The sequence below is a fragment of the Botrytis byssoidea genome (genome assembly GCF_014898295.1).
Source record: "Botrytis byssoidea strain MUCL 94 chromosome Unknown BBYS_014, whole genome shotgun sequence".
In the NCBI taxonomy this organism is placed as follows: domain Eukaryota; kingdom Fungi; phylum Ascomycota; class Leotiomycetes; order Helotiales; family Sclerotiniaceae; genus Botrytis; species Botrytis byssoidea.
The window spans coordinates 760,667-772,743 of record NW_024065855.1 but is presented as its reverse complement, the minus strand read 5'-3'; the positions used below and the strand labels follow the sequence as shown (position 1 = coordinate 772,743).

The 12,077-nt window shown below is 40.7% G+C and overlaps 3 protein-coding genes across 3 annotated transcripts; 2 read left to right on the top strand and 1 right to left on the bottom strand.

Moving 5' to 3' along the window:
• Positions 1-970: 970 nt before the first annotated feature.
• On the top strand, positions 971-4,245 carry EAE97_007395 (uncharacterized protein). The gene is made up of 4 exons (XM_038877910.1): positions 971-1,388; positions 1,475-3,223; positions 3,287-3,684; positions 3,739-4,245. Exons 2-4 carry the CDS (start codon positions 2,183-2,185, stop codon positions 4,088-4,090), a joined length of 1,791 nt encoding a protein of 596 aa, XP_038731395.1. The 5' UTR covers positions 971-1,388; positions 1,475-2,182; the 3' UTR covers positions 4,091-4,245.
• Positions 4,246-5,143: 898 nt separating this feature from the next.
• Positions 5,144-7,512, top strand: EAE97_007394 (uncharacterized protein). The gene is made up of 5 exons (XM_038877909.1): positions 5,144-5,618; positions 5,741-5,908; positions 5,982-6,096; positions 6,160-6,386; positions 6,442-7,512. Exons 1-5 carry the CDS (start codon positions 5,405-5,407, stop codon positions 7,350-7,352), a joined length of 1,635 nt encoding a protein of 544 aa, XP_038731394.1. The 5' UTR covers positions 5,144-5,404; the 3' UTR covers positions 7,353-7,512.
• A 1,743-nt stretch (positions 7,513-9,255) lies between these two features.
• On the bottom strand, positions 9,256-10,857 carry EAE97_007393 (uncharacterized protein; the record flags this gene model as incomplete). Its single annotated transcript, XM_038877908.1, has 2 exons — positions 9,256-10,666; positions 10,775-10,857. 2 exons carry the CDS (start codon positions 10,855-10,857, stop codon positions 9,256-9,258), a joined length of 1,494 nt encoding a protein of 497 aa, XP_038731393.1.
• Positions 10,858-12,077: the final 1,220 nt, after the last annotated feature.

Genomic DNA, 12,077 nt, shown 5'->3' with positions numbered 1-12,077 from the left:
ATAATTCCTTTTTTAAAAAACTATTTTTTTAAATCTTTAATATTAAAATATAAAATTTAAATTCAATTTTAAAAAATTTTTTAACTTTTTTAAAAATATTATAAATAATTAAAAAAAAAAAATCTAATAATCTATATTAAATTTAATTCTTTTGATTTTTTTGATTTTTTTGATTTTTGTATAATATTATTGATATCAAAAAATCTATAAAAATTTATTATAATTTTATAAATAGATTCTAATATATTATTTATTAAGAAATTATATATCAAGATTTTATATTCTCTTTATTTAATTATTCAATCAATTCTTTATTTAATAATTCGAAATCCTTATAAATCTAAATTGATAATATTAGTTAATTATTGAATTAAATTTTATATTATTATAATGATTTTTAAATTTTAAATTGATTTTTGTTTTGATATAAAAAAAGTGTGCATATAGTAGGGTCGTGCACGTAGTAGGGATATCGGTTAATAAGAGAAAAAAGAAAAGAAAAAAAGAAAAAAAAAAAAAAAAGATTAGGTCTTTTTGTTCTTGTTCCTGGAGTTGATGGAGGTTTCTTATTATCTTGAATTAATATCAATATTTGTTTTTCCACTTTGAATCTTGAATCTTGAATTTTCAATTGTGCTATTATATCGTGTCTCGAGGCTTTTGGATCATGATACCTACCTATCTGTCATATATAACCTTACCTTTTACTTAACCTACATTTTACATGACTATATGGCATAATATCATCCCATCCCTTTTAATGAGATGAACATCTATCAGTCTTCCTATTACTCCATTTTTATGCAGATCTCCTCTACGATTTTGAGACGACACGTGATCATTTTGCTCATATCATATCACATCGTAAGATACATATCAAATATCCTCAGTATCGCAAGCAACATTATGATCTGAGTGAAAACTTTGCTAGATCCTTCTTAATCATTTCCTCTCATTACTATTGGTGTTAGCATATCTCATTTCCATCCATGTCTTCCCATTACAATGTACAGAAAAGCTCTTTCGACATCCCTTCCCTTCACTTTACTTCACTTAACTAAGTTCACCTCCCTTCTCCAAGCTCTCTAGTCATAACGAGAATTTAAGACCGTGCGACAGCAAGCATGGCATGGATACCGTAATCGACGATACGAGCGAAAGATAACAGAATCAATTAATCGTGATCTACAACGCAGAGACTCCGAGATAAGAAGATGGGACTGAATTGAATCGAATTGAATTGAGTTCCTTCTATTCCATCAGCACGATTGAATTACATACTCGAGTGTGCTCGCACAATCAAAAAAATAACAAGATTTGTCCAGATAAGGTTATTGAAGAATCATAATCAAGCGGCCCTGGTACGATGAAAAGGCACATTATTCCAGGTACTCTCATCTCATCTTATTATTCAGCTACGAGGTACTCTACCTCGTTTACGGTGTACCTGCTCATCGTCGTTATTGACCAAAAGCTTGAATCCGGAATCCTGCAGATAAACGGCCATTGACCATGGATCATGACCATAACCATCATCGTAACGAGGTAACCATCCAAAAAGCGGGGAAGAGCTATTGCGGAGTTACGGAAATTGTCTTACTCATTGAGGAAGTTGATAGGTCAATTGCAAATCATCAAAAGTCGTTGAGAGGTTGACTACATTGGATCTAATCCTGAATGGGAAGGTGCTCACCGCAATGGAGTACCGATGATTAAGCTTTTGGTGGTCCTTGGCAGATGCACCTGCCGCATATGTTATAAAGCTTCAAAGCTACCCTGGTGTACCTTATTACATGGCTCGGATGATACTCTTTCGTATCACATCGGCTTGCCATGGCGGGGCATGTCAATATCATTGTGAACGATCATTCGCTCAGACAAGATCTTCATCTGCAAGTACCATAATTGTGCGGGCGACATACATGAGGGTTGCCAGGTACAAGGGGAAATTCGATGTTGTGTGATCCGAGGTGTTGATGGCAAAATAAAATTGACAGAGGTTGGGGAAAGTGTTAATAAAGAGCTACATTTCCTTACCGTCATGTTGGTTGTTCTGCTGACTGTTCACCTCCTTCTCTAGCCACCGCTTCTTTCCTCCTTCCTTTCCTCACCGTTTCTCCCTATTCATTTTTGAGGATTCAATCGATTGCCCGTCAATTGATATCATCAAGCTCCTTCAATCATGATGTATCCCAAAACCGCCATTTGTGCGGGTTTGCTTTCCCAAGCTCTCCCAGCATATGGTGCCGTCATGGAGAAATTGGCTGCAGCACCTAGCGGGTGGACTGCTGCTTCGGAAACAGATTCAACTGCAGCCATCACCCTCACAGTTGGTCTCGCTATGCAGAATCTCGATCAATTGGAAGCCAAACTTCTTGCCGTTTCCACACCAGGAAACGCAGAGTATGGAAATCATCTCGATATCGATGAGGCCAATGCTTTGTTTGCCCCTTCTGCGGATGCAAGCAGCGCGGTTACTTCATGGTTGACAAGCGCTGGTGCTCGAAATATAGTGAGCGATGGATCGACCATTTCCTTCGCCACCACAATTGAAAAGGCCAATTCAATGCTTAATGCGTCATTCAAAAGCTATACAAGTAATGGCGTAACGAAAGTTCGAACTACTCAATACTCCGTCCCGGATGACGTTGCCGAACACATCGAGCTCATCTCTCCAACAACTTACTTCGGAAAGACAGTCGCGAATGCGCCAACTAAGGTCACAAAGAGAACTACTTCACCTTCGAAAGTAACAGTTGATGCTTCTTGCTCAACATCCATTACTCCTAAGTGCATCAAGGAATTATACAACATTGGAAATTATACCCCCTCAGTTTCATCCGGTAGCAGAATCGGATTCGGTAGTTTCCTCAACGAATCAGCTCTCTATGCCGATCTCTTCCAATATGAGAGTTACTTTGGTATCCCAGAACAAAACTTCACAGTTACTCTCATCAATGGAGCTACCAACGATCAAAATGAAGCTACTGCTTCAAGTGGTGAAGCAAACCTTGATGTTCAAAACATCATTGGTGTTGCTCATCCTTTGCCTGTTCAAGAATTCATCACTGGTGGCTCCCCACCATTCATCCCTAACATTGACTTTCCACTTCCGGCCAACAATTCCAATGAGCCATATTTGCCATACTATGAGTACTTGTTGTCTCAACCAAACTCTGCTTTACCACAAGTCATCTCAAACTCTTATGGTGATATTGAAGATGTACGTTTTCTCCGATTCTCTTTGTCCTTCATCAGATGCTTCATTTGCTAACCCATCATTCAGACAGTTCCATATGCCTACGCTGTACGAGTTTGCAACTTGATCGGTATCATGGGTCTCCGTGGTATCTCCGTCCTTGAATCCTCAGGAGACACAGGAGTAGGAGCCGGTTGCGTTGCAAACGATGGTCTCAACACTCCATACTTCCAACCTCAATTCCCTGGTACATGCCCATACATTACATCTGTAGGAGGTACTCAAGCTGTAGCTCCCGAAGTTGCTTGGGATGATGGTTCAGGAGGTTTCTCAAACTACTTCCCTACTGCTTGGTACCAAGTAGCTGCTGTTGATGAATACTTGAGCAAACACATTAGTCCAAGCACCAAGGAATACTATGAGAGCTACACTAATTTCTCAGGAAGAGGTTTCCCTGATATTTCGGCTCATAGTTTGACTCCTGAGTATGTTCTCACGCCCTATTAAAGATTAATAAACACTCACTAACCTGAAACTAGTTACCAAGTTGTTTACGATGGCAAACTTTCTCCTTCAGGTGGAACCTCCGCCGCTGCTCCTGTCGTTGCTGGTATTCTCGGTCTTCTTAACGACGCACGATTCAAAGCAGGAAAACCAGCTTTAGGATTTGTTAATCCTCTCCTTTATCTTCTCGGCAAAGGAGCTCTTAACGATATCACCGGAGGAGCTGCTATTGGATGCAATGGTGTCAATGGACAGACTGGCACGCCAGTACCTGGAGGAGCAGTTATTCCATACGCGAGTTGGAATGCGACAAAGGGATGGGATCCAGTTACAGGATTGGGAACACCAAACTTTGAGAAATTGAAGAAACTCGTCTTGAGCTATTGAACTCGTTCCCGACAAAGTGGATCAGTTGATGATGGGTTGAGGAGCTAGAGATGAAAAGGTTCAAAAGCCTTTGGAGGATTTGTATATAACTTACGCAGAAACGAATAATTGCAATAGTAACGTAAATGATAATTGTTAAAAAGCATGGTCTCTTCCCATTATAATTCATCATGTTGCTTTTTCATGATCAGACACCTAATATACGAGTATAGGTATCGGTACACAAAGTATAACATAACATGTAATTAGATATCTAACCGAACCGAACCCGAACGGACCAGACCAGATCCGATCGGGTAAAGATACCATCCTCTTCCCTAATGGGTATTGGGCACTGGGTAGGTAGGTACGTGGTCGGTACGTACGTGGTTGCATAGATACCGGATAACCTTAGATAACCTTAGATATCGTATCATTAGAAAATAATACATCCACCTATGATATGCTTACGTATGATAGATATGTGGGTAGGTAGGTAGGTAGGTATCTTACGAGTATCTTACATTATATCTTATGTTTTATATCGTGATGTCATGGTATCATGCTGTGAGACGGGGTAGCATTACCCCGGAGGAAAATTTATATACAGCTATCTAGTTGTAATCGTAGACTCGCAGGTAACCAATCTAGCTGATAACTTTGTCACTATGTCTAATTGTGAAGATTGAGTCGGAGTTGAGATACTTTGGGATGCCTGGGGTTTGTAATTGGTGTTCATGATAAGGCAGAAAAAATAAATAAATTCAATAAGGTTAGAGATCTGAACTTTGAGATTTGGAGCTCTGGAATTGAGAATCATTTTGAAGGTTTGATTTACGCACCTAGTATGTTATGGAAGAAAGGAGAAGGAGGTTTCCTACTGGAGCTGAGCTGAGAGGAAGGAAGGGAACTGATGACGATGACGATAGATTGCATATTCGATAGGGATGTACTGGGGTTATATGCAATGCAATGCATGAACTACTAGGTACTTATCTATCTATCCAGATACATCCGGAGTCGGGGTTGTCTGTTGGACAAATCGTCTTGTTATGTCATGTGAGGGAAGAAAGAGCTGTGTTACTTCTTCTTTCCTTTCTGCCCTTTCTTTCTTCGTTGCTTTTACTTGGTACTATTCACGATTGCTGTCTCTTGTTTTTGCAATTGAAATTGCGATTGTGTGATTCTCTTTTATTCTAGAGTTTCATACTCTGATTACCTAGGTGGTAATTAAGGAAAGAAATTGATCTCCCCGAAGTGCAACTCTCAAATCACTCACTGCCCCGAATCGAGACGGCAACACCGCGAAGAATTTCTGTTTAGGAAACGAGCAAGATGTTGTTGAATATTAGACAAATAGTCGTTTTCCTTTGGTTTTTCGCAACGACAATTCTAGCAGGTCGCTTTTCGGATTTCTCGCATGCGAAGGGGTATCATCCGGATTTGAAAGATAGAGTGGAGGGGAATAGGAAGAGGAATCATCCTGGGAATGGGCATGGGTATGGTAATGGGACGGAGGGGTTTAGATTCCTGAATAAACATACGGAGGGTAAGTTTAGCTGGGGAGTTTTGAGATATTTGGAGAGGGATGGAGGAATTGGGAGAGGGGAGGAGGGAATGTTACATGGTGCTGTGTGGTGAGATTCAGAGCTAACGAATGACATTGCTTAGAATATAGAGTTAAATCTCTTCCCGATATTCCTTTTGATATCGGAGAAATGTATGCGGGTTTAATGCCAATTGATATGAAGAACAAATCAAGAGGGCTTTATTTTGTCTTTGAACCAACGGTTGGAGAACCGGTTGACGAAGTTACCATTTGGTTGAATGGAGGACCTGGTGAGTTGTACTTGTAGCTTACTTTGATATTTGGGATGGAAAAGTGTAAGGAAGAAGCTGATTTTCAAAATAGGCTGCAGTTCTTTAGAAGCCTTCTTCCAAGAAAATGGACGGTTTATTTGGAGTTGGGGAATGTATACTCCGCAGATTAATCCATATTCTTGGGTTAACCTTACGAATGTTCTTTGGTGTGTACAAATACTGCTCTTACTGTATCCATCTGAGAGGAACCTATGACTAACAGTGAAAAGGGTTGAACAACCAGTTGGGACAGGATTCTCGATTGGTGAAGTGACTGCTACAACTGAAGAAGATATCGCAGAGGATTTTGTCAACTTTTTCTTGAATTTCCAAAAGACGTTTGGGATTAAGAATTTCAAGATATATGTTACAGGAGAAAGTTATGCAGGGAGATATGTCCCGTATATATCATTGGCTATGTTGGAGAGAAATGATACGAAGTATTTTGATGTGTCTGGTAAGAATTTTCCAGTCATCGAATTGCAAGTGATTCTATCACTAACATCAAATAGGAGCTTTAGCCTATGACCCCGTCATTGGCTCCTATGTATATGCCCAACAAGAAGCACCAGCCGTTCCATTCCTTCTCCAGAATAATAACATATTCGGTCTCAACGCAAGTTTTGTAGCTCATTTAGAAGCGCTTCATGAATCATGTGGCTATTCGGATTTCATATCGCAATATTTAACTTTTCCACCATCAGGTGTTCAACCCCCTAAATACTTCGACTACAACAATGAGACTGATCTAGCATGTGATCTCTGGGGATCGATCTACAATGCAGCATACGGACCAAACCCCTGTTTCAATGTTTACGAAATCGTTACTCAATGTCCTCTTCCATCCGATCCACTAGGTTATCCAACGGACTTACAGTATCTATATCCAGGATTCGATCAAATCTATTTCAACCGCACAGATGTGAAAAAAGCCATGCATGCACCCATGGAAATCGACTGGAGCGAATGTTCCGGCCCCGTATTCATCGGAGGAGACGATGGCGAAGGAGGACCCGAGCAAGAAGGTGATCTCAGTGCAGATCCTATTCAATCCGTTCTCCCCCGCGTCATCGAAGCCACCAATCGTGTTCTCATTGCTAATGGAAATCTTGATTACGAAATCCTCACCTATGGCACACTTCTCGCAATTCAAAATATGACGTGGGGAGGAAAACTGGGGTTTCAAGAGAAACCGGAGAAGCCGATTGTAATTACGTTGCCGGATTTGCAGTATGGGAATTCGTTTATTGATGAGGGGTTTGGACCGGTGGATGAACCGCAGGGAACGATGGGAGTGCAGCATTTTGAACGCGGGTTGATGTGGGCGGAGACTTTTCTCAGTGGGCATATGCAGCCGCAATTTCAGCCCAGGAGTAGTTATAGACATTTGCAGTGGGTTTTGGGGAGGATTGATGAATTGTAGATAGATTTTTTCAATTGATTGGCACGTAAGAACTTGAGACTGGACTGGTAGATGTGAAGACTGGGGGATTGATGAATTTATATTATGTTGATGAGGAATGAGTGGCGAATGTGGAATCTTTTGATAGTGGTTTGTTCATTTTTTAAAGGGTGAGATATTAATAGGTACCTAGTTAGATGTAATTCAAACTGATGATATATATATATATATATTTGTTGGAAAGTAGTCAATTCGCTGTCCTGTGAAGGAAGTAGTGACTTAGCCATGCGGGTCGTGGTATTTCAATCTCCAATCTCCAAACTTCAAAAACTGAGCTGATAGATAATTGATAATTGATGATGCATAATGAAGGTAGGTAAATTTTCCCTTCTTCTAATATCTAATTAACTAAAGTCTTATATTGCTCTATTAAGACGAAGAGTGAAGAGTGGAGAGTGAAGATTCCATTTCACTCATCAACCGGCTTCGTATCTAGGTATGTTTCGATGATCGATTATAGCAATGAATAGATGAATAATTGAATGAATGAGTAATTAAAGAGATATATGAATAAACAAGTAGCTCAATAATATATATCAACATCAACATCAACATGCCTCATACGATATCTGTATCTGTATCTGTATCTTTTCCCATCTCATGATTATACATCCTGCTAATTTTTACTCTCCCCATTTTCCTCTTCCACCTCCCATCCATCCCCAAAGCCTCACTTCCACCTCCCCCCTCCCCCATATCTCCCTGCTCCATACATTCTCCATCCCCTCCACTGCGCTCTCGCAATCCCACATTTGCACTCTAACACGGAATGCTTTCATCCAACACAATCAATCGCAGCGCTTGTGCGAGTAATTTCCCCTTCCCACCGTACAGTGCAGTGTGTACATAGTCCACGCCTTCGTTGTCTACCCACAGAATACAGAATAGAGATACAGATACAGATACAGATACAGATACAGATACAGATACACCATACACCATACAACCCAATCCAGCGGGAGGAAGATACGCCATCGCAAAACCACCCTCCCCTCTCCTCCTCCTCCTTTCCAACTACCCATTCCACTATACAGTACATCCCCAAACCAATCAATCAATCCTCCTCTACTCTACCGGCAAGCAAGCAAGCTTCCCCCCCATTCCCGAACCCCTCCATCTCATATCAATCACCCAGCCACTCTTCCGATAGAAAACCACATCGCTGCTATGCAACAAATCTCAAATCTTACATCTAATATCAGCAAACCCATCATATTCCATAAGCCTCTCGACCTGTCTTGAGCAGCTCGCGTCTTCATTTCATTTCATACAATCATGATGGGGATTGTAGGGGTGGGAGAATCGTTCATCGCTGTTGAACTTGTAGGCTTCGGGCTGGACTACTCTTGGTTAATGTATGCAGATACGGCTTCGTGTACTTACTTGAGCTCTACGGAGCATGTTAGATTGAACCCAGAAAAGTTATATGTAAGACCACATACGAATTTGAGATAGGGAGAAAGAGAAAACGCTACTGCGGTACGATTTTCGATGATAGGGATACCAAATATCTTACAAATTGGATATGTCCTTTGAGATAGCTTTAGGAAGCATTTTTAGTTCATATTCAGTAACTACTGACTATGATTCAAATCTTTGAATTTTATGAACAATTGTTGAAACTATGGGGATGTAGAAATTTGAAAATACAGAAATTGATATTCGCAGGAACAATTTTTCATCAGAAACATGTAAAGCTGCATAAAACTGTATTGGATACTCATACTTTAACGTGATGAAGAACGTTGTTCTTGAAGTAATGCTTACATGAACCACACATATTGTAACAAAATCAAAAGCAAATCTACATCCAAACTCTCATTTAACAGTCGCATCTCCCATGTAATTCGCACAAACATTACAATCATTGGTTCTTATCAAACCCTGCACCCCCAGCGTTAGTAAACTCCAGTTCCTCCGTCAGATTTCCATACTGCGCAACCCAATAATCAACAAGATAATTCTGTCTCTGTTTCCACGGACCCCTATCGCCCGCCATGGGTAAATATCCCTTTGCTTTCTCCACGTACGTACTACTCAAATTCACCATGGGTTGAGAGACCATTTTATCGCCATGAACTTTCGGTACGGCTGATACAATATTGTTGTCTCGCATGTGTTTAAGCAATCGAACCAATACTCCCGCGGTAGTATCAGCTCCTAATGTCCATGAGGCATTTGTATACCCGATCACAGTTACTGCGTTAGGCATGTCTTGAAGCATCATGCCTTTCCACATGTACTTGGTAGAATAGTCGTAAGGGACGCCGTCGATGCTCACTTTTGCGCCACCAGCGAGTTGCATCTTAAGTCCGGTGGCTGTGATGATTATATCGGCATCGAGGCTTTTCCCTGATTCGAGTTCAATACCAGATGATGTGACGGTTTTAATGGTATCAGTTACGACAGAGGCTTTTCCCGAGTGAAGACATTTGAAAAAATCGCTGTCTGGACAGATGCATAGACGTTGTTCCCAAGGATTGTATTTGGGGCTGAAATTAGGATCGATGGGCATGGCTGATGGAATTTCCTTCTTGGTCCTTGCTCGAAGGATTTTGCAAGCGGTGCTGGGAAACTGGCGACAGAAGTGAAAGAATAGTAGTGGGAGTACGAGAAATTTCCAACGTATCAATTGGCTAGCCATCCAACTTGGAAGATATTTGCGCATGGAACTTCCAGTGCCATCTGTTGCGGGAACTCCTAGTATCCATGAAGGGCTTCGTTGTAACATTGTTATTTGGGATGCCTTGTCTGCCAGATTTGGTATCAGTGTAATTGCTGTAGCACCACTTCCAATGACGACTATTTTCTTGTCGGTGTAATCGAGATCTTGGGGCCAGAATTGAGGATGTATCCTCTTGCCCTTAAAGTTGTCTAGTCCAGCTATTTCGACTTTCAATGGCTCGCTGTAGTCATAGTAACCTGTACTCCAAATGATCCATCGTCCTTTTATAGTACTCTTTCTTCCACCGGCATTGACTGCTAATGACCATTGCTGTTGTTCCGTTGACCAGTCTGCCGACGTAACATTATGGTGAAATTGTATCTTCTTATCAATGCCATATTCCTCGGCAGATTCCCTGAAATAATTGCGGATTGATTCACCGTCAGCGATTGACTGGGAGCTCATCCATGGTCGCCATGGGAATCCAAATGTATGTAAATCTGAATCGGATCTGATGCCAGGATATCGAAATAGATCCCACGTTCCACCAATTGCTCCGCGATTCTCGAGTATAGTGTAGGTCAGGCCTGGAAGTTCTGTTTGGATACGACTGCAGAATGTTAGTTATCTGATTTGAGAATTTTGTACCCATGTACCTCCTGAATCGCTAAATAGAGTAATATGGATAAGAAATTAATGTCCAAGAATTAGGCCTTACTATGCAGCATTAATTCCTGATAAGCCAGCACCAACGATAACAATGTCGTAATCACAATTCCCGGATCTTTGGACAGAACCCATTATGCTTATTTATTTTGTTGTAAAGATTTACAGTAGGGAGGTATACACAATAGATGTTGATACTATTTTGAAAGTAAAGCTCGGTAAAAGATACAGTGGCGGTATCAGAAAAACACGAAATTGAGATGAAGAAACTGGAAGATATAAAATCGGAAGACGAGAAACTATTTGAAGTGAATGCAGGAAATAGATCAAAGATATATAGACACCGAGGCTCACTATTTAGAATGCATGAAACATTTGAAAGGAAAGAGGAAAATGATGTGATATTTGCATTTACTGTTAAGACATGCTCTCAATCTCAACAAATGATACCGAGGCCCATTTTTAGAGCATATGTCTCTCGCAAAGCTAAACAGAAGCAGGCTTAGTTGGAGCTATTGGGTGAGTATGGTGGTATGATCGGCATACGGAACGACTCAGAGATTTCCATATTCCTTGGGTAATTGTTATTGGTCTTCATCTTCATGTTTGATGTTCGAATGACGATGCGATAAATGGTGACGTATGGGGACTGCTGAAGACCAGGTGAAAATAAGAAGATGGGAAGAGGTGAATTAAACATGAATGAAGATGAAGGGGCGAAATAGTTCCGTAACCGAGAGGTTTGCAACGAATAGAAACAAACGGAATACGATTTTAGTACACAAGCCCTTAGGTGATTACATAATTGGGCCTTGTTCTCGAGCCATGCATCAAAATGTATCTCGTAGATTTGGATACCAAACACGTGATTCAGGATCTCGAAAGTCATGGTGATTCTTCCGCCGAGGGCAATGTCACCGTCCTGGATCAATGAGATTTGAGGTGGACAACGGATCTCATCCATCTCGCTGTATCCTTGATTGTTATACGAGTGTATAACTGCGTCAAGGCAGTTCGGAGTTGTAGATTGTCCATGCTTACCACGTCGACCTGCGCATGTGATATCCTGAGAACATAAACGGATTATGGAGAAGATGGATCAAAACGATAAGGAAGTTGGGTCAAAAGTTTGACTAGCCAATACAGTGTTTTTAAATAGGAAAGGAATGCGAAAGGAATACGGAGGGAATGGGTGAAGGAAGGTAGAAAGGTTCAGAGTTATTCATCGTCAAAAGTTTGACCACCTTGCTTTGCTGTCCAAAGATAAGGTTAGGGAAGAAACTACTGATGGATAAGTAAATTCAGAACGATAGGGGAATCCAAGGCAACCTCGTTAGATAATCTTTTCATTGAAC

Coding starts and splice junctions, on each gene's coding strand:
- EAE97_007395 (XM_038877910.1), top strand. CDS start 2,183: ATGATGTATCCCAAAACCGCCATTTGTGCGGGTTTGCTTTCCCAAGCT. Junction 3,224..3,286: donor CTTATGGTGATATTGAAGAT/GTACGTTTTCTC, acceptor CCCATCATTCAG/ACAGTTCCATATGCCTACGC. Junction 3,685..3,738: donor GCTCATAGTTTGACTCCTGA/GTATGTTCTCAC, acceptor ACCTGAAACTAG/TTACCAAGTTGTTTACGATG.
- EAE97_007394 (XM_038877909.1), top strand. CDS start 5,405: ATGTTGTTGAATATTAGACAAATAGTCGTTTTCCTTTGGTTTTTCGCA. Junction 5,619..5,740: donor CCTGAATAAACATACGGAGG/GTAAGTTTAGCT, acceptor GACATTGCTTAG/AATATAGAGTTAAATCTCTT. Junction 6,097..6,159: donor AACCTTACGAATGTTCTTTG/GTGTGTACAAAT, acceptor AACAGTGAAAAG/GGTTGAACAACCAGTTGGGA.